This window comes from Dendropsophus ebraccatus, chromosome 1 (assembly GCF_027789765.1).
Source record: "Dendropsophus ebraccatus isolate aDenEbr1 chromosome 1, aDenEbr1.pat, whole genome shotgun sequence".
NCBI classification, from domain to species: domain Eukaryota; kingdom Metazoa; phylum Chordata; class Amphibia; order Anura; family Hylidae; genus Dendropsophus; species Dendropsophus ebraccatus.
The window spans coordinates 138,056,603-138,079,858 of record NC_091454.1 but is presented as its reverse complement, the minus strand read 5'-3'; the positions used below and the strand labels follow the sequence as shown (position 1 = coordinate 138,079,858).

Here is a 23,256-nt window from a genome sequence, read left to right as displayed (position 1 = left end):
AACTTCTACATTTCAATAATGAAAAAAAAAGCTTTCCTGCAGTTTCACTTCGGTGCATTATGGTGTGGTAACAAGGAGTGAACTGAGTGGAGACAGTGAGTGAATGAGTCCTGTCACTTTATCTTCCCTCCGTGACTGACTCACAGCACATAGGCGGCCCCCCCCCATACTCTCTCCTGCTGCCGAGTAGACTCATTGAGTGAAAGTCATGTCACTTGCTTATCTTCGCTCCGTGACTGACTCCTGGCAGATGAGCTGCACAGACCCCCGTCTTATCTCTCCCTTGCTGCTTTGACCTAATTAGGGACAGCTATCATGCAGATTTCACTTTGCAATGTACAGTACATTGCAAAGTGAAAGTATGTATCTGCAGCTTCAGTGTAGGGGCTGACAACCTGTGTGTTTATATAGCAGCCTGATTTAAGAGAGAGAGGGGGTCATGTTTAGTGTATATGATGAGTTGAAGTGAATGGAGGGGCAGGCACTTGTAACGTCACAGCAGGGGCTGGCCTGTCACAGCAGCTGAAGTGCATCATGGGAAGCTGAAACCAGGAAGTAAAGAAGAAATGAAGACCAAGACTGGAGATCAGGGGGCACTCAGACGGTGGGAAATTCAAACAGTAACCACTCAGGAGGGATGGTAAGTATAAAAACTGTTTCTGATTTTTTGTCTTAGCACGGGAGTTTTCCTTTAATGTTAACCCCTTAAGTTACATGACATATCATGGGGTTTACTTGGACTCTGTATTTTGCAGATCAGAATTTGCTTAAAGTGTCACTGTCATTAAAGTTTTTTTTGCAGAAATCTATAGTCCAGGCATTTTAAGAAACTTTGTAATTGTTTTTTTAGGCAAATATGCCATTATCTTCATTTAAAGAGACTTTTCCCAGCCCCCCCCTCCTCTCCTTTCTGTGATCCACTGCTCCGAATCAGGAAATCTCAACTCTTTTACATCAGTGGGATCCTGTCTGTGCTATGGAGAGGGAAAAAGGAGGAAGGAGGGAGATTAGTCTGCAGCAGAGAGCAGAGAACGAAGGATTACACAACAGGGAGCCACTGAAAACTCCTATTCAGTGGACAAAGAGGTCAGTGCTGATGTTAGAGGAGATAGCCTGGTGATGTAGCTGTAAATTAACTCTGTCCTGTTTTGGTTTCTTATCTCTTCCCTCTCCATACAGAACAATGAAGACAGGGGGAGAGCTTCAAACTGCTTTTACATGATAAAAATGCATTTTTCGGCTAATAAACCCAATTACAACGTTTCTTAAAATAGCCTGTACTATTGATTTGTGCAAATTTTTTTTTAATGATAGTGACACTTGTATGTTTGGATGTATTGCTGCGGTGTTACAGCCATGTTGAGGTTTATCTATAAACTCCCTCTGTCAGTATACAATATTGTCTCATGAAGATTCATAGTAATATTTGATAGAATTGTAAAGAACAATTTGTAATTACGAGTAGTTTGCTGAAGCCATACTGCTGAAACATGTTTCCATAGGAGAATAGGGAGGATGTTCAGCTGTTAATAATCATAATCGGTAAGCATTAAAATTTAATGAGCATGTTAAAATGCACATCATAGCAGAAACTGGTGCGTATAATAAGGCTGCTGTCCGTAAGGAGCCTTCTCCCAACAGTCTTGTGGCTTTTCAATCAAATTAGTTTTATTTGTGCTTATTTTGTTATATTGGCTTAAAAATGGAGTGATCGAGAAATACAACTACGCTAAACTTGAGACCCATTAAACTTGGCATTTAAAGCATTAATATATAGAATTTTATTCCTTTTTAAGGCAGCTTTTTTTTATAATTTTTTTCTCTTCAAAATGCTTCCTTAGTCTATATTCACATGCTGTAAGAGACCTGCCGTTGTTCTATGTTTCTATGACGAACAGCGTGGGATCTACCTTCCTGCTAAGTCACTGGCAATATAGGGGGCTATCAGCAGGTTAGAATTATCTAACCTGCTCATAGTTCCTTTTTATATAAAAAAAGAAAAAAGAAAAAAAAAAGGAACTATCTTAGAATTTCACGTCTGTTTTTCAAAGATTTACGGATGTGGAAGCAGTGAAGAAAAAGGTCCCATAAACTTGTATTGGGGAATCTATGCCGCAATCACACTCCGCACTAGGACTTCCCATTTTCAAGTGGAATGGATTGCGAATCGTATGAAAGGCCCAATATGAAATAAATGGGCCTTAAAATTGCCTTTGATAGCGCATGAACAATCACAGGCAACTTTGTGGGACGTGTGAATAAGCAAAACAAGAGTCCGTGGAGTCTCAGTTGCGAGCCTCAAAACACGGGATAGCCAGATATCTCTAGCCTGTTGCCACGGGGTGCCTCCATGATTAGGAGAGCACCACACCACCCTGATTAATAGCTCCTTAAGTCCCACTCTGTTGCGAGTATTGGAACACAAACAGGGAAATACCAGGGTGGCCCCTTTTTGTCAGTGTCTAACTCAAGGTACGAGTATTGCGATCATGACAAGGGCCTGCCAAGGCAGGCCTCCATCCACAGACAGCCGTTTCGGGGTATTTTCCCCTCGTCAGTGTGGAGTAGGATTCTGGCTAGTTGGGCCTGAGAGACAAAAATACCTGGTGCAGGTGTATAGCATAAAAGTCTAACTGCCATCCAGGTTGACTACTGGTGTGCCTGCCCTTGCCTCCATATTGGCTACTGCTGGGCCTTAACTGACATACAGGTTGACTACTGCTGTGCCTGCCCTTGCTTCCTTGTTGGCTACTGCTGGGCCTTAACTGACATCCAGGTTGACTACTGGTGTGCCTGCCCTTGCTTCCAAGTTGACTACTGCTGCTCCTTTACTGGCCTCCGTGTTGGCTACTGCTGCTCCTGCCTGGCCTCCATGTTGGCTACTGCTGCTCCTGCCTGGCCTACATGTTGGCTACTGTTGCTCCTGCCTGGCCTCAAATGACTATTGCTGGACCTCCACTGGCCTCCAATGACTACTGCTGCTCCTTCACTGCATTTGTGACCTTTTTCCTGCATAGACCCAGTAATGGTGAATTTCCTGCATAGACCCTGTAATGCTGAATATTGGTCTAAAAAAAAAAAGACTTTGAGATATCGAAAAGATAATGTTACTGACATGTAGAGCCCTAAATTCAACCAAATACACTACCCCCGTATCATATAGATGCTTTAAACTATGAAATCCGAAATTCGGTCGAACCGAATCAGAACGAACTTTTGAAAAGTTCGCTCATCTCTAGTTAAAGGGGGCGGCATTACATATTCGCAGCGGAATGAAAATTCAGCTGTGCGTATGTAACCCCATTGAACTTCACAGTACAAGAATTCACAGCAGTTTTCGCTGCAAACTCACTGCGTGAAATCCGGTACATGTGAAGCTACCCTTAGGCTAGTGGCAGTTTAATAAAAAACCAGTGTGTGTGTGTGTTTTCAGCCTAAAAATGTAGCATACTCTAGGTATGAACTGCTGCAGACAGCAAAAATCGCACCCCAGGTTAAAGGAAAACTATCAGCAGGTTGGGCGCACTCAAAGCTCCCAGTAGCCTCTTACCTACTCCTCCTGTCACCGCTCTTCCTATGCTTGTATGTCCTGCTATTTTTGAACTTTAGGAGGCAATGGGTGGGTAGAACAGTGCTCTGGGGGACTGGGGTACGTCCTCAGTGCTCCTAACATACTCATTTACATATTTCTTTATACATCGGGCTACAGGAGGAGGAGTTAAGGGGCTACCAGGATTCTGTTAGCATGCGTGTCTGTACGATCCTTCTGTTTTTTGTTTTTTTTTAAATAAAAAGTAATTGTTGGTAAATCGATGTAGTACTGGATTATTTATTCTACTTTTAATTTCCTGATATTGGCATATAACCATTACCATATTAATTCTGTTTACAAATGTGTAAAACCTGCAATATGCCTTCCACACAGGAGTTACTGCATGGACAAGTCACCAGATTTTTATTGTTGCACTTCCATGTGCTTTCTTGCTGAGCTTTTTTTTTTGTGTGTGTGTCTTGGTCTGTGAAAAGTGCACAGCCAATAACCACATTGCAAAACTGTATTTTACTCCAGAAACAAGCCCATTGTTAGGAGATGCAGCATTTTAGAAAATGTGTGCTAAATATTGCTAAACAAGGGTGTTAAATTGCATTTTTATGGCTTTATTGCAAAGAGCATGATGCAGCTGACTGCTTTTTAATGGTTCCAATAGACCATTAACTATATTTCCAAGAGGGCTGTCGACTTGAAAGAAGATATGTCAAATTAAACATTTCTTTCCTTCCCTACTTCCCCATCCATAAGAGCACAACAACAGCTCAGCAGCTTCACCCCCACCCCCTTAGTGAGATTTTTATAATACGCACAAAAAATGCTGCAGAGACAGGTTTGGGAGGGCTATTTCTGTACTGAAAAATGGAACGTAAGCTACCTGGGGATTGAACCCAGGCCTTCACTGATGTTGTCCAGGTGCCTTTGGAAGCTGATCCATCACTAACAAGGCTTTATTAGCTCTGCTAGTAGAAGCTGCACTATTAGCTAATTCTGGTCAAAATTGCTGAGCAAAAATATTTAAAGTCGGACTGTGAAATATAAAGCATTTCTGTTCAGTGCTGGAAGCTGATCCTTATGAAATTATGACTCAAGTGTTAAAGCTGTGAATAAACGTATTACAGAAGATTTACGTCAGTTAAGTAGACATATGACGTTAAATGTATGTGCTTTTGCATCCGTACAAGGCTAGTGTATTAAGCTTTAGGTTCATTTCTAGGTCCTTCAATCATGGCACATTTTCATGTATTACAGGGTCAGTCCGTAATCCACATTAACTCAATTGACCTTAATATGAATAAAAAAAAAGTAAATTGCATAACAGAATCTCTAATTTAGTTTGTCTAACTCCAAGATTGAAAATTTATGTTGGTCAGACATATGGAGCCTTTCATGTCCTTTAAAGCTACTCTGTACCCTAAACCACTTGTACCTTCGTATAGCTGCTTTTAATCCAAGATCTGTCCTGGGGTCCGTTCGGCAGGTGATGCAGTTATTGTCCTAAAATTACAACTTTTTTAAACTTTCAGCCTGTGCCAAACTGGAGTATCCCTCCTCCCCACCCTCTTCATCATTAGGAATGCCACTGGAACATTTTCAACATGCTGAAGATTGCATAGGTGCTTAACGAGGCAATTTCACTGGAGCATTCCTAATGATGAGGGTGGTGGGGAGGAGGGACGGAGTGGTGGGTCCCCTCTCTGCCATTTGTCAATTCCCGGGTCTCCATAATTACACAGTAAGCATCCACTCCAATCCAAATACTGAGGTGGGTCACTGCTGCAACCACATTCTTATGTTGAGATGACACCAGAAAGCGGTGGCCATTGTACCCCTGCCTGGCCACTTTCAGATAAAAAAAAAAAATTAAAACCGCCCTTATTAATTGTGCATTTTTGTAGATTTTCCCACAATTTTCTACTACAGTGATTAGTAACCTTCAGCCCTCCAGCTGGTAAAAATACAACTCCTATCATACCTGGACATCGAAAGCTTTGGCTTTCCAGAAAAAACAGGAATGGTAGTTTTATAACAGCTGGATAGCTGCAGGTTCAACATCCCTGATCTGTAAGGGTATGTGCACACTGAGGAATAGGCGAGGAATTTCAAGTGGAATCCGTGCTTAATGTTATGGTTATTATTGAATTTCCACCTGTAAAATATGTACTGTGCAATGTCCCATTGTGTTAAATGAGATTTCCACTCAGTTGTTCAAACGACACAATTTACGCATTGAAATGTTCCTCCACAGATATGTTTTCCGCTCAAAGAATAAATAAATAATTTCTTTAGGCAGATTTTGTGGCCTTGAGTGCTCCTCCGCTCACTTCTTTGAGCAGAGAGTGGAGGCACACGAGAAATCAATGAGACATGCAGAATTATAAGCAGTGTCAGCGGCCCAGGGTCCACTTAAAATTTCCGCCAGTTTTGCTCTGTAGTCATGGGCCCTTAGGGTAGGTTCACACTAAGGAATCCGCACGGATAAATTCAGGCGGATTCCGTGGCTCATACCCATTCACGGCAGCGCATATGCTCCCATGCTATAGACTCTATTCTATGGCCAGGCCGATTCCGCTTTCTGCCGAAAGAATAGTAATGTCAGTTCTTTCCGTGGATCGCGGAATCTGCCTGGCCATAGAATGTTGTCTATTGAGCTGGTGGATATGCGCCGCGAATGAGTACATGCGTTGGAATCTGTGCGGATTTGGTAGTGCGAACCTACCCTTAGGGTACAAACACCGTATACGCAGCATATTTACTGCTGCGATAGGCAGCAGATACGCAGCAGATTAGATCTAAATAACTAAACACAGCATCAAATCTGCACCATCAAATCTGCTGCGTATCTGCTGCATATACGGTGTATGTGTTTGTACCCTGAGGCTGAATCTGAGGTAAGTTTAGGCAGTGAAAATGGAGCATTGTGCCATGAGCCACCTTGGACTATCCCTACCAGTAACCATATATTGAAGTAAGTACAAATGGACAGTAATCTATGGACTGGACCTGGGAACTTCCAGCATCATGATTATGATGATAGGAGCTCCTAAACATTTAAAAAGTTTGCACTAGTGTATGCTGCAGACTACTGGGTACAGTATCCAGAGCCATGCGTGGCAGCTATGAGGTGCTGGGGGAGTTGAAAACATGTCAGTATGTCATGAGTGTTGTGACAGACTCTTTTAAAGATGTATAAAGAGCAAAATGATCTGTAGGTTTGTGGTCCTTTTAAAATGGATAGTAGAAATAAATATAAACCTGCAGTATCAAACTAGTAATGACTGAGGATGCCCCACTTGTGTCAGGTGATTAGTGACATTCTCATTACTGGAATTGTTAATTATTGGCGACTTGTAACAGTTCAGTTTGTTCTGCTTACACGTTCTCCCTTCTCAGCTATGCATTATCCGTTCATTTCCCTATGTGTAATTGCAGGACAATTACAGAGGCGCTCAGTGAAGGGGAATTTATGAATTTGTTTAAAGCTGCATACTGAAATCTGAGCCAAGTTAATGCACTTCTCCTGTGCTAAATGTATAATTGGTGTATGGGTTTTCGAAAGCAGACATGGCATGATCTCCCATTTGTAGAATATGGTATCTTATCCTAGGGTTGTAACACTGGCTGGTACACTAGCACCAGAATGAAAATATGCTGATGATAAATAGGTCAGTAACCCTTATCTAGTCAATGTCCTTAGACTTTTTTTTATTTTTAGACACTAGTTTTGAGTATTAAGTGGGTTACGCTATTTCAGTATTCTAGGAGCAGACTGTGGATCTTGAATACTGTTGTGGACAGCTTATTTTTGTGCATTGTTTGAGCTGTAATTACACTGCAGTCATTAGGCTGATAAACGGAAGGAGCAGATATTCTCGATTTTAGCAGACTGGTTTTAAAAATAAAGCAAAGCATCCGAAATGATACAAATGAAGATGCTAAGAAGCATGCTTTTCTGAATCACTATCTGATTTACTCATAATAGGGCTTCTATGGGTGAATAAATCACTGATTTTTGCACATTATATTGGAGTGCTGCAGTCTGTTTTTATTTTTTTTATATTAATCTTTATTTTCCTTTTTATCAAAACTTATACAAACTTGTCATAACAATTTTCTTTACAAAATGTTACATACAAATATTAGAAAAACCCGCCCAACCCAATTACCCTCCCCATGCTGCCAAAAAAATTAAAATAACTTGTTTTATACACTACCGTTTAAAAGTTTGGGGTCACCCAAATAATTTTGTGTTTTCCATGAAAAGTCACACTTATTCACCACCATACGTTGTGAAATGAATAGAAAATAGAGTCAAGACATTGACAAGGTTAGAAATAATGATTTGTATTTGAAATAACATTGTTTTTACATCAAACTTTGCTTTCGTCAAAGAATCCACCTTTTTCAGTAATTACAGCATTGCACACCTTTGGCATTCTAGCTACTGTATTAATCTGTTGAGGTAAGCTGGAGAAATTGCACCCCACGCTTCTAGAAGCAGCTCCCTCAAGTTGGATTGGTTGGATGGGCGCTTAAGGCGTACCATACGGTCAAGCTGCTCCCACAACAGCTCAATGGGGTTCAGATCTGGTGACTGCGCTGGCAACTCCATTACCGATAGAATACCAGCTGCCTGCTTCTGCTGTAAATAGTTCTTGCACAATTTGGAGGTGTGTTTAGGGACATTGTCCTGTTGTAGGATGAAATTGGCTCCAATCAAGCGCTGTCCACTGGGTATGGCATGGCGTTGCAGAATTGAGTGATAGCCTTCCTTATTCAGAATCCCTTTTACCCTGTACAAATCTCCCACCTTACCAGCACCAAAGCAACCCCAGACCATCACATTACCTCCACCATGCTTAACAGATGGCGTCAGGCATTCTTCCAGCATCTTTTCATTTGTTCTGCGTCTCACAAGCGTTATTTTTTTGTGATCCAAACACCTCAAACTTGGATTCATCCGTCCACAACACTTTTTTCCAGTCTTCTTCTGTCCAAGGTCTGTGTTTTTTTGCCCATCTTAATCTTTTTCTTTGCCACTCTGCCCTGAAGCCCAAAATCCTGCAGCCGCCTCTTCACTGTAGATGTTGACACTGGTGTTTTGCGGGTACTTTTCAATGAAGATGCCAGTTGGGGACCTGTGAGGCGTCTGTTTCTCAAACTAGAGACTCTGATGTGCTTATCTTCTTGCTTAGTTGTGCAACGCGGCCTCCCACTTCTTTTTCTACTCTGGTTAGAGCCTGTTTGTGCTGTCCTCTGAAGGGAGTAGTACACACCGTTGTAGGAAATCTTCAATTTCTTAGCAATTTCTCGCATGGAATAGCCTTAATTTCTAAGAACAAGAATAGACTGTCGAGTTTTAGATGAAAGTTCTCTTTTTCTGGCCATTTTGAGCGTTTAATTGACCCCACAAATGTGATGCTCCAGAAACACAATCTGCTCAAAGGAAGGTCAGTTTTGTAGCTTCTGTAACGAGCTAGACTGTTTTCAGGTGTGTGAACATGATTGCACAAGGGTTTTCTAATCATCAATTAGCCTTCTGAGCCAATGAGCAAACACCTTGTACCATTAGAACATAGGAGTGATAGTTGCTGGAAATGGGCCTCTATACACCTATGTAGATATTGCACCAAAAACCAGACATTTGCAGCTAGATTAGTCATATACCACATTAGCAATGTATAGAGTGTATTTGTTTAAAGTTAGGACTAGTTTAAAGTTAGGACTAGTTTAAAGTTATCTTCATTGAAAAGTACAGTGCTTTTCCTTCAAAAATAAGGACATTTCAATGTGACCCCAAACTTTTGAACGGTAGTGTACCTTTATGTCCAATTCCCCTTCTTCCACAAAACTTTACAAAATACATTTCATACATCCTTACACATTGTTCCCATACTTGTAATCCAGGTGGGGTTGATTTAATCTAGTTATGTGTTATCACTAGGCGCGCATTATGGTGCGTTTACACAAAACGATAATTGGCCCGATCGTATGATTAACGATGTCTGAGTAACAATTTTTTTTTTTTTCATAACGATCAGCGTTTAAACGGTACAATATAGTGTACGGAAAAATAGTTTTGCGATCGCAAGGTTGAGATTTTAACCTTGTATAGGGGGGAATGGGCTCTTGTGTATATTATTGTAGGGATGTTTGTATGATAGGATGGTATCATGGTTATTATAGCAGTCTCATTCTCTCACAACACTAATATGTATTGTCCTAAATATGCTTTTTAAGCCTTGGAAAAAATAGAGCTATAAACATTTAAATCAATTTTTTTCTATTTTAATATCTATATTATAAAATCCTGAAATCTTTCAGTTTTAATTCTGACAACTAGGTGTAAAACTCGACTTAGGCTTCCTGTTCTGTCTGTAGAGATGACAGGAGGCTACTGTTAAGTGATCTGTACAGAATTACAGCCACAGGTGACACAAATAAATATCAGTATAGAACAAAAGCAGCTTCCCCCTGTGGAATGACCTCTTCAGGGGTCAGAGTATGCTCTGGAATGTTTCCCATTCATTTCAACAGGACAGACCCTTGTAATCGACATGACGATCAGCTGATGAAACGATCGTTGGCTGATTTGTTTCTCTAGGTCCAGGCGTTAAATTGTGGCCCTGATGACACTGCATCGCTCTGTGTAATATCGATGCATGGCTGACTGCTATTGATTGAATAAACTGTGCATACATTACCTGTCCACGATTCCAGCCTTCTGCTGCCCTCTTCTTGCTTCCTGGCACCATGCTGCAGCTCAGGGGCGTAGCTAAAATGTCATGGGCCCTGGTGCAAAACTTCAATTTCGGGCCACCCCTTGACCGGTGACGCCATACCACTCCAAACCTACATATCCCCCTAACACCCTCACTCCACGCTGCCATTGCATAATACTACTGCACTGTTACTGCATAAAATCTACTATATATCATTCTCCCTCAGCAGTGACAGCTGGATTCTGCAGATTTTTAAATTGATACATTCAGTAACTCACAGGGGGCGTTGTCTCTTCTTGTGACCTTTTTGCAAGTCGGAGTTCTTCACTCTTCCTTTTCTTCTCCTTCTTGCCCGGCCATCATAAAAACGTCTACAGCCATGACTCGTCTCCACAGGATCTGGCAGAAAAACATTTTAGGCTCCTCGCCACAACATTGTCCTCATCTCTACAAAATCTCTCCATGTGTACTGCGTCACACAGTATCAGTGCCCCTCTGTGCCCTCATGTAAGTAATTATGCTTAATATGTCCCTCCAAATAATAGACAAGCCCCTTATGTGCTCCCATATAGTGTGTAGGTCCCCTCTGTGCATCCCCCCTGTAAGTAGTCCCCTGGTAGTTGCCTCCCCCCCCCCAGTAAATTGGTATGCTCCATGTAGGCAGTTCCTCCCCTCCTAAAGGGGTAATCGTGCCCCCATGTCTCATGACCCCTGGCTGTAAGACCCCTCACCCCAACCATGCTAACCTGGTGGATATTTCCCCTCATGTAGGTAAAAAAAATACATACTCACCAGGCTCTGAAGTCCTCAGGCATTCCTTCTTCCTCCCTCGTGAGCTGAAGGTGTGCCACGCGTGGCATCGGTAGGCAGAGCATCCACTCTATGACCACGAACTAAGGGTATGGGCCCGGCAGAGGATGGCACTAGCACACAGACAGACAGCCCACCACAGACATATGCACACAGCACAGACCCGCACACAGAAAACAGCACACAAGCCCACCCCACACACAGAACACAGCACACAAGCCCACCACACACACAGAACACAGCACACAAGCCCACCACACACCCAGGACACAGCACACAAGCCCACCCCACACACAGAACACAGCACACAAGCCCACCACACACACAGAACACAGCACACAAGCCCACCCCACACACAGAACACAGCACACAAGCCCACCCCACACACAGAACACAGCACACAAGCCCACCACACACCCAGGACACAGCACACAAGCCCACCACACACCCAGGACACATCACACAAGCCCACCCCACACACAGAACACAGCACACAAGCCCACCCCACACACAGAACACAGCACACAAGCCCACCACACACCCAGGACACAGCACACAAGCCCACCACACACCCAGGACACATCACACAAGCCCACCCCACACACAGAACACAGCACACAAGCCCACCACACACCCAGGACACATCACACAAGCCCACCACACACCCAGGACACATCACACAAGCCCACCACACATCCAGGACACAGCACACAAGCCCACCACACACCCAGGACACATCACACAAGCCCACCACACACCCAGGACACAGCACACAAGCCCACCACACACCCAGGACACATCACACAAGCCCACCACACACCCAGGACACAGCACAGGCTTACCACACAGCACTATACACACAGAACGGCACCACAGAGATAGAGTGGCACGACGTGAACGGGCAGGACACAGACTTCACTTGGCTCCGGTGACCAGTAGTTGCCATCAGTCACTGGTAAGCCCCGCCCCCGTCGCGGTAAGCCCCGCCCCCTGCGCCCACCGCGGCGCTAACTACACAGGGCCAGAGGAGGAGAAACACCATGGACAACTGGAAATATGGTAAGAGACTGACTCATTATACTTACCATACTTCCTGTTGTCCATGGCGTCTCTCCTCCTCTGGCCCTGTGTCATCTGCTGGATAGTTAGCCCCGCGGTGGGCGCCGGGGGCGGGGCTTACCCAGGACTGATGGCAATTATGTGTGTGGGCAGAGAACGGATGGGGTGCTGACCAAGAACGCATAGACGCCGGCGGGACGCCGGCTGTAACTGCTTGCATCCATGGCTCTGTGTGACCCATGAATGCAAGCAGCTTCCAGGACACAGCAAGGTGGCATGGGGGGCCCAGCCGGGCCCCCCTGGCTGGCGGGCCGGGTCGCAACTGCGACCGTTGCGACCCCTGTAGCTACGCCACTGCTGCAGCTTCTCCTAGTTGACAGACCGCTTAGACAATCACTAGCTCGGACTACCGAAGCCATTGATTAGCTGAGCCGCCTGTTTTCAGTTGTGGGCTCTACCCAACCTTGCTGTACAATGAATTTTTGCTGTGTTTTTTTTTTTTTTTCGCTGTCTTACCACAAATGCGCAATGGCCTGGCCCAACCATGGGTTTAATGACCGGAACTGCCAACTTCATAGATGATGCTCTGTTAAAGTCTGTAAACCTGTTGCGGGGCAGGTACATGTAACCATTAGGGTATGTTTACATGTGCAGTTTTGCTATAGATTTTGCTTAACAAATCTGCAACTGACTGTACAGTATATACGCTTATTTGTTCTGGTGCAGTCAGTACACACTTTCTGCAGCTGATGTTCCTCAGTTCTGCAAGTGTTAACTTGCCCTAATACAGACTCACAAATTACGGATTACTCTTGTGTAAAACTAATAGACATAATAGAGCCTAATAGAGATATGAATGCTTAGGGCAAGATATTTCATACCTAATTTCTTTCATGCCTCAGGCTGTTGGAAATGAAAGTAAAGGGTTAGCATGTGCTCTGTGTATGTTAAATCTTCTTTTCTGTGGCCTTTCGTATTTGCCCTCAGTGTTGTCCACTGAGCCCCTCGTATTTCATTGTTTAATTACAAACCTGTTGGCTGTAACACATTTTTCAGTGATTAATAGCACAAAGGCACTGCAGATGACATAATGTAGAGCACGCTCTTGATGCCTGCAAAAATCTGAGATAATATTGGCATTAATTGTATGTTAACATTTTCAGGATAGGGGAAGTATCAGCTAACCTCCAACACCTTTCTGGAATGGAATGATGTGTTTTCCCCACTTTTATTTTTAAATTGTAATCTGTGAGTCAATTGATGTTATTAGGTACACCCTGGAATTTAACTTTTAACACTAGAGTAATATCTTACAAAGTTTGTAAATTCATAATAAATTGAGCACTGTATACATAGTTTTTGTCTCTGTTCTGCTAGCCCACTGCCTTTTAGAGCAGATTGAAACCTAGACAATGAGCTGTCAACAATGGGAGGGAAAGAGTAGGAGGAGGCGCTAAGTTTGCTAAAAGAATGTATTTGCAAAATATTTAAGGTGACTCTGTACCCACAATCTGACACAACCCCCCCCCCCCCCAAACAGCTTGTACTGTCGGATAGCTTACCTGGGGTCTGTTCGGCAGGAGATGGTTATTGTCCTTTAAAAACAACTTTTAAACTTGCAGCCCTGTGTCAAATTGGCGTGGCCTACAGTGTGTATGTCCTAGGATTGCAACACCCCTCTGTCCCCCCTCATCATTAGCAACACCCCCGGGCAGAGTTTTTCCTATTTATCATCTGTCTGAACACTGCATAGGTGCCTTAATGATCCAGCACATGTGCAGTGTTCACATAGGTGATGAATTGGAGAAATTGTTCTAGGGGCATGCCTAATGATGAGGAGGGCAGGGAGGAGGGACGGAGGGGTGTTGCAATCCTAGAGCATGGGTACTCTAGGCCACGCCAATTTGACACAGGGCTGCAAGTTTAAAAGTTGTTTTTTAGGACAATAATTGCATCACCTGCCGAATGGACCCCAGGACAGATCTTGGATTAAAAGCAGCTGTCCAAAGGTCCAAGCAGTTTTGTGGGGGGGTTTCAGATTGTGGGTACAGAGTTGATTTAAAGCAAATGTAACATCTGGTACGTCTCTGCAATTTATTTTTACCTTAATAGATTGCACTCTGTGGCACAGTCTTTTTATAGAAACGCTGCTCTGTTCCCACACTCTGCACCAGTCTTTTCCCGAGCACTGGCCCTCCCCAGAGCACTGTTGACAATACCCCCTCTTTGATGTGGCTCTATTAGAATCAATAGAGCTGAGTCACAGAGGGCGGGGGGGGGGGGAGGGGTTTGCGACGGGCCTGCCTCCAGTGCCTCCCGGCAGGCTGGTGCTCGGGGAAAGACCAGCATTAAGCGCCGGAGCCAGACGGCAATTCAAAAAAGGAGCACGCCACCAGCACCGATCACATTCGCTTTAACTTGATGAACCTTAAAGAGGATGTACAGATCGAACGGCGCCGTCACGGGGAACCCGGTGCCGAGGTCCGTTTTTCGGACAGCGGCCCTGTTCCCGTGCACGGCGCCGTTCTATGTACCGGAACCGGATGCTGCTCAAGCACTGGAGGCTGGCCGGGCCGCCCCCAGTAGGAGGGAATTCCCGCCCCTCTGTGACGCGGCTCCATTCATTCTAATGGAGCCGCGTCATACAGGGGAGGGAATTCTCTCCCACTGGGGGCGGCCCAGCCTACCTCTAGTGCTTGAGCACCGGCCGGTTCCGGTGCATAGAACAGCGCCGTGCACGAGAACCGGGCCACGGTCCGAAAAACGGACCGCGGCACCGGCTTCCCAGTGACTGCGCCATTCGATCCGTCTGTTCAGATTAAAGAGGATGTACCTGGTGGTGAAATGTTAATTGTGATAGGAAGACCCCTTTAACCCCTACACGTCCACAATCTGTAAATATGTTCTGTGCACTGCCAAAGCTCTGTGCAGTTGAAGTGTGTGTTCCTTACTGTGAAGGGGTTTTAATGTGTGCAGGGCCGCTTCAGTGTGAGTATCTTTGCTCAAATTAGTGTCCCAGGAAACAGGCATAATGACAGGCAGCCAAGATCTAGCTGCTCCCTGTCATTGACCCCTTTTAAGGCTGCAATCTATAGAAATCGCAGATTTTTTCTTTTCTTTTTTTTTTTTTTTATTAAAAAATTAATAAAAAGGCCACCAAAACTTCCATTTGCACCAACATACCAATAAAAACTTTAGATCATGGCGTTAAAACTAAGTGTCATAACTGAGGAGGAAAACACTGCTTCATTGTGACCTGGACATCTGTGCATCAGTGACCTTTCTAGTGGTCTCTAGTCACTATTGGAAGCAATGTTTTCATCCCTGGCATATTAAGAAAAGCTGGTGCCAGAACTCAGCCCTGCTATTCTATCCTCTTATTTATTTTTTTTTACATTTTATTTTTAGGTATTTACATCTTATTTAGGTCTTTGGTGGAGAGCGTTTTCCTAGCAATGCTGTTTAGGGCTTGATGACCTTTTTATTTCCAGTCTTTGTTTTACGCTAGGATATTAAGTGTTTCTTGATCCTGGTGCATCGTATTCCAGTTTAGTTGAGACTGATGTGTGAAAGACTCAGTCTCATATTCCCCCTATTGTATACATTTTGTTTTGTCACCTGAATCAGTAGATTTTTTTTTTTTTTTTTTAAGTAAAGCTTAACTTGAGGTGAGCATGTCATTGTCTTTAATATATTTTGATCAGTTTCTGGATGTAAATGTTATAAAGGGAAACACAAACCTAAGTTTAAATTAATGCAAACTCCTGTATAACATCCTAATGTATGCAATGTTTCTTTAGTGCCATTATATGGAGCGAAAAATTAAATGAGTCTTTCTGTGTTTTCATTGCATGCAGTGTGTTGAATAAACAGATATCTAGGTGTGATCAACAGTCACCTTATTTATATAACACTTACCAGGCAAAGTGATCTCTAAATAGAGAAAAATGTTTCTCGCTTTCTGAACTGGTATGCAGACTCCCTCATCTGGCATGGCTGTCTTCCTGCTACTAAAACAGATGTAGGAGATACAGTGCACATATATACTGGATGTTAGCTCATTTCCCATTCATAACTTAGAATGAATGTTTTGCTTACACTTCTATAACATTAAGGCCATGTTTGCACATGGTAATAAAAGTGTATGACAGACCACACTCCCCATGTATTCAAGAATATTCACACTACAGTGGTCTTCATTTATGTCTATGGGAGATATGATAAAACTGTGTGCTGCTTCCTTAGCTTGTGAGAAATCAGCTTGTGCAAAAGGTTTGGACCAACATATGTCATGCATTTGTGTCACATATGGTGGGCAGAAGTTATCCAAACCATTGATGGACAATTGGCTTTTTGAAAAATAACTTTATTGGACAGCCTTAAAAGCCCCCGCCAGTGTCCAAGGAACAGTTTAAATAATTCACTTGAAATCCTGCTTAAAGTGGGGCAGATGTACACGTCCACAATGCTGACACGCGAAACTACAGTTTTTAAACTAGCAGTTTGGGAGTCATCCTTGAAATGGGTCATAAGTTGCCTTTCTGTCCCAAGTTGGATTTTGATTTAGGGGGTTTGATTCAGCATAGTCAAATATGTAATATGTAAATATGTAATGCAAATCTCTTCATAAAGAGGGCAAAAAAACAACAACCAAAAAAACTAAATAAAGGAAACCTACTAGGGGCTGTTCTAGAGAGGTTTCACTCTATTTAATATGGTCACTGTCACTAGCTAAAACAGATTTTTTATTAATTTTGCTCACAGGATGTCCAGAATTCTCGTTTTGGAGATGGTGTTCAGAGCTGGGTGTCAAATAACCCTATTATGATTTATGACTCCTGTCTCTGTGACTTATTACTCAAGTGGTTTTTGAACCCTGTGCAACATTTAAGCCAGCCACTCCTCCTTACCTAAAGCCAGAACGTGTGGACATTGTCTCTTGTAAAGAGAGGTTTTCCTTGCTGGTATTGGTGTGTCCATTTGTGGGAACTGGACCCTGACAACTGAAAGGTGTAGGAATGGAAGCAAATAGAATTCTGAAATGTCAAAAATATGTTGCGGATAATTACATTTGCTCAGTGAACCTGGACCAGGGTAGCAGAGATGAAATCCCATGTCGCGTTTTCAGAAAGGCAATATGATGCGTCCCGTACACTTCCTTTCTTCTGCTAGTGTGGTAGCTTTTCTGTATGGTCACCATTTAAGTGTAAAAAATGGTAGCAAAGCTTTACTGGCAAGGAACTGGGCAAAAGGGGGCATGATTGTTGAAGAAAACATGTTTGTCAAAATGAATGACAAGATGTGTGTATTTTGTTTCTGCTTGAAAATAACTCTTTTATACTTGTTAAAATAGAGCTTGTTTTAACATTGGTTTCATTTTTGTATTGAGCTGTTTAGGACCATCACTTGCATGACCATCCCACATGCCTAGAAACACTTTTGTGTGAAACCACCACTATTTGTTCACCAGTACTCATGGGCCCCTTTCCCCGCTCTGTGTCTGTGAGCAAGGCTACCGCATAGACTTACATTGGGCAGCAGTGCTGGTCATGGGACATGTCTCAGGTGGGGGATAAGAATACTTAACCTTTTTTATTTTTGTTCTGGCTTACAAAAAAAAAAAATCAGTGCTAGGTAGCAAGCTAGGACATTTCGCGAGGAGCACACAAAACTCTCATGCACTTTAAGGGGACAGTAATGCTGAACATCACTGGTATATGTTGGCTTAAAACACTCATATTTGCCCAGATATCAAACTGTGTAAAAAGGTAAATGGTGTAAACTGCCCATATCAACCAATCACAGCTCAGCTTTTATTTTCCCAGAAATAAAAATCAAGCTGTGATTGATGTGAGCAGTTTAAGGGGAGTGGTAGCGTTAGGCCAAATTATTTCTGGTAATTTTCAACCTTTGTAATAAAGGTTTACAAAAAAGGAATCTTGTGCCTCTCACTAAAATAATACAGCTACATAATGTCTAATGCATAACTATGTTTTACTCTCTCTCAGAAACATTGCAGAAGCCCTGGTTAGCAAAGGCCTGGCCACTGTGATCCGCTATCGCCAGGATGATGACCAGAGATCTTCCCATTATGATGAGCTGTTGGCAGCGGAGGCCAGGTAGGTGTCTTCTAGTTTTATTTGTGGCACTTTGGGTAACTTGTTGCAGGCAATGCTGTAATTGACAGTTCATGTTATCAATGGCTGCTTTTTAAAGTGTTACTGTTACAGAAAACTTTTGACATGTCATAGAGACATGGCAGAAGCTTCAGTCAGTCCAGGTCTGAGTGTACCCATTGTAAGAATGAGTTGGGAGAAGACCATGCTGCAGTGTGTCCATTTTGAGTTAGCAAAATGAGTCAGACTTAAAATTGAGCTTGGTGGAGCCCAATTCTTTTTCTAACTCAGAGCGGGGAAAGGACGCACTGCAGCACAGTCCTCTCCCTGCTCTTTCTCCTGATTGGTACAGGTCTGAACGCTCAGACCCGGACCGATCAAAATTATTTTTAATATGTCTTTGAAGTTTTTTTTTGTAATGACAGTAACACTTAACCCTTTGAGGACCAAGCCCAAAATGACCCAGTGAACCGCGCCAATTCTTTGCATTTTTGTTTTTTCATCCTCCCCTTTTAAGAGCTCTAGCACTTTTATTTCTCTATCTGTCTATCTACAGGACCATAAAAGGGCTTGTTTTTTTTCAGGAATAGGTGTACTTTGTAATGGCATCTTTCATTTTACCATAACATGTATGACGGAACCCCCAAAATGTTATTTATGAAAATAAAATATAAATTGGTGAAATCGTCAAAAAAAAATAATGCAATATGGTAACTTTTGGGGGGTTCCTGTGTCTACATAATGCGCTATACGGTAAAAGTGAACGTTGCCTCCTCCCGCCGCCACATCTGATGTCCCCCCCCCCCCCCCCCCCCCCCCCTCGTCCCTCGATACCGGCGGATCGCCACTATTTCCGTTATAGCGCCGATCCGCCGCCGATCGCTTTCTTCTCCCCCCACCGTGAATCCACGGTGGGGGGGAGATGAAAATGTATAAATCAGCCCCCAGATCAGCCCCCCTAGTGGCCAATTACTAACCCTCCCCGGGCGGCCATCACATCCAAGATGGCCGCCCTCATCCCTGCGAACAAACGATGTTTGTTCGCAGGGATGGAAATGAATAAATGATCAAAGCCCCATGCTCTCCGCCACCGGAGGTAGCGGAGAGCATGGGGCAGTGATCGGGGACCCCCCCGTGTGGTCCCGGAGCTGGCGATCGGCGGTATATACTACCATAAATCATTGGTGACATGGGATAAAAAGTGTCAGTGTGTCGCCCCCCACCCTCCTGTCACCCCCGTCCCTCAGTCACCCCCCCCCCCCCCCCATTTTGGTCTCTGTCACTGAACTATGATTACTGTGATAGAAAATATCACAGTAATCATAGTAATACAGTGAAAATGAATGTATAAAGTACAAAAAGTGAAAAACATACAAAAAAATAACACACACTTTTTTTATTATAGTAATAATTGCAGTTTACTCCCAAATTACCCCACGTTGCCCCCGACCACGGCACGTTGCCCCCGACCACGGCACGTTGCCCCCGACCACGGCACGTTGCCCCCGACCACCCTCTCCAGATTGCCTGTAACGACCCCAAATTACCTATAAGCACTTCAATTTATCCGTAACCACCCCACGTTGCCCGTTATCTCATTTTTTATTGTATTTTAGTAACTGCGCTATTCTAATAACTATTTCTAGCTGCGGTTTTGCTCCAGCAAATTGGCGCTCCCTTCCTTCTGAGCCCGGCTGTGTGCCCATACTGTGGTTTATGCCCACATATGGGGTACAGTTTTACTGAGAAGAAGCTCCGTTACAGATTTTGGGGTACGTTTTTTTTTCTCCCATTCCTCGTGAAATTAAGAAATTTTTAACTAAACCAACATATTATTGGAAAAATTCGAGTTTTTCATTTTTACGGTCTTATTTTGAATACTTTCCTCTAATACCTGTGGGGTCAAAATGGTCACCACACCCCAAGATGAATTCTTTGAGGGGTGTACTTTCAAAAATGGGGTGACTTTTGGGGGGTTTCTCTTCTGCGGACACTACAGGGGCTCTGCAAACGCACCTAGCGCTCAGAAACTTCTTCAGCAAAATCTGCATTGAAAAAGTTAATTGGCGCTCCTTTTCTTCTGAGCCCTGCTGTGTGCCCATACAGTGGTTTATGCCCACATATGGGGTACCGTTGTATTCAGGAGAACCTTCTTTACAAATTTTGGGGTACTTTGTTTAGTTTGAAATTTCTCAATTTTTACGAGGAACAAGAGAAGAAAACATATTATTGGAAAAAATAGTGTTTTTCATTTTTACTGTCTAATTTTTAATACTTTCCTCTAATGCATGTGGGGTCAAAATGCTCATCCTACCCAAAGATGAATTCTTTGAGGGGTGTACTTTCGAAAATGGGGTGACTTTTGGGGGGTATCTGTTCTGCGGACACTACAGGGGCACTGCAAACGCACCTGGCGCTCAAACTTCTTCAGCAAAATCTGCATTAAAAAAGCTAATTGGCGCTCCTTTCCTTCTGAGCCCGACTGTGTGCCCATACAGTGGTTTACGCCCACATCTGGGATACCGTTGTATTCAGGAGAACCTGTGTTACAAATTTTGGCATGCTTTTTTTCCTCATGTTCCTTTTGAAAATTAGAAACTTTAATCTAAACGTATATATTATTGGAAAATTTAAATTTTCGATTTTTTTTTTACGGCCTAATTGTGAATACTTTCCTCCAGCCCCTGTAGGGTTAAAATGCTCATTATACCCCTAGATTAATTCTTTAAGGTGTCTAGTTTCCAAAATGGGGTCACTTATGGGGGTTTCCAGTATACAAGCCTTCTAAATCCATTTAAAAAAAGAACTGGTCCCTAAAAAATGAGTTTTGGAAATTTTCACAAAATGTGATAATTTGCTAATAAATTTCTAAGCCCCGTAACACCCTAAAAAAGTAAAATATGTTTCCCAAATTATGCCAGAATAAAGAGGACATATTGGTAATGTGATTTAGTAACTAATTTATGTGCTATGACTTCCTTTTTTAGAAGCAGAGAATTTCAGAAGTTCATAAAATGCTAAATTTTCAAATTTTTCATGATATTTTGATGTTTTTCACAAAAAATACACAAAGTAGTGACCAAAGTGTAATATGTGACGAAAAAACAATCTCAGAATCGCTAGCATACGTTAAAGCATCACTGAGCTATAAGCGCATAAAGTGAGACCGATCAGATTTTGAAAAATGAGCCGGTCATTAAGGCCAAAACAGGCTTTAGAGGCAAGGGGTTAATTTTTTTTTTTTTTTCTAATTATTAATAAAATGGCCCTATTGTGACGCCTTATAACTGTTTTAGTTTTTCACCTACAGGGCTGGTTGGGGTGTAATTTTTGCGCCTCTATTTTTCTAGATCTCTAGTTTTTATTAATACCATATTTGTGTAGATCAGACATTTTGATCACTTCCTATTAATTTTTTAAATATATAATGTAACAAAAAATTGTCAAACCTGGTGCTTTTTTTCCCTTGTTTCGTTTACGCAGTTTGCAATGGCGATTTCTTATATTTAATAGATCGGACAGTTACGCACGCTACGATATATAATATGTTTATTTTTATATGTCTTATTTATACAATGGGAAAGGGGGGGGTGATTTTAATCTTTATTGGGGGAGGGGCTTTGGTGTCTTTTTATAAAAACATTTTTACATATTTTTTTTTTTTACACATTTGAAGTCCCCCTGGGGGACATTTACATGCAATACTTAGATTGCATACACTGATCATTGCTATGCCCTAGGTATAGCAATAATAAGTGTTATAGGCGCTCTGCTGGTTGAGCCTGCCTGTGCCAGACTCAATCAGCAAAGCGCAGATCAGACTGCACGGAGGAAGGTAAGAGACCTCTGGCGGTCCTTGAAAGCGCTGCAGCCTGTCATTAACAGTGAGGGTCCACCACCCCCACCCCCGCTATAAAGCACGCTCCGGAGCTTTCTTCATACAGTAGCTTCTTAAAGACCCTGGACAGTTACGTCATGGGTCGTCTGGTGACAGACATCCATTTTGTAACTGTATGTCCAGGGTAGTCTAGGGGTTAAATATCTTCTACTATCATTTAAGGTATTCGTCTTGACGTTGCTCTTGGACTCCTTTCTATGGTCACAGCTTCCTGTTTGAGCATTTCTCGCTAGTAAGCTGGTCTCTAGCTTTCTTTCAAGGACACCATTTACATTGTGCTTTACACATTGAATGCACAATGTAATTTGTTATAAATTCTCAGTGCATAACATTTTACAGTAAACAAGTTTATATAGTGTTTCTAGTTATTCTTGGCTGTGATCTTTGCTCTCCGGTTCATTTCCAATGTTCAGCCTCATTTAAAGGGGAACTGTCAGAAAGCTGTGACTTCCATTAAAGGAACTTGTCCCATTAAGAAAACAGTCTAATCTGCAGGTATAATGTATAGAACCAGAGGAGCTGAGCAGATAGCTATACAGCGGTGCCTTGGATTACAAGCACAATACATTCAGGGACCGTGCTCTTAATCCAAATCCACTCTTAAACCGAAGCAAATTTTTCCAGAAGGAATCATTGAAATGCAGAGAATTGGTTCCACACCCCAAAATAATGATTTTTTTTTCTGAATAACATGTAAATCAAATGAAAAAACATTAAGAAAGCTGTATTTGTCATATTATATGTTACTGTACAGTATAGCAATCAGCATGTGGTGTATAATGTATAGTAGTTGTATAAGAATGAAAAAACAACAGTAGTTTGTAGATAAAGGATGGAACTGCAGATCCCCATAATGCAGGAGTGTAGTACAACAGGATAGAACAGAGAAGCAGGGCTGCTGTCCGAGGTCTGTGTGGTCACATGACAGTGGTGGGGAAGGGGTATGTGTCCAGCATGGACCACTCAGGAAGTGAGAATTACAAAGCTGTGCAGGAGGACAGTGACAGAAACTTTTCTATACAGCAGTGTGAATGGCTGATTTTGCAATGGCAGGCACATTATTGCAGTGTGTATATCCCGAGCCTGAAGTGGATCTGCTAT

General features: G+C 42.8%; 1 protein-coding gene across 2 annotated transcripts in view; it reads left to right on the top strand.

Annotated features, from left to right (window-relative positions):
* The window catches only part of SND1 (staphylococcal nuclease and tudor domain containing 1), a 502,890-nt gene that overhangs the window by 158,231 nt on the left and 321,403 nt on the right, over nt 1-23,256 (top strand). For both annotated transcript variants that reach the window (XM_069979511.1, XM_069979502.1), the window contains exon 13: nt 18,150-18,260. In XM_069979511.1, coding sequence (XP_069835612.1) covers nt 18,150-18,260 — 111 coding nt within the window. The remainder of the gene's footprint in view (nt 1-18,149; nt 18,261-23,256) is intronic.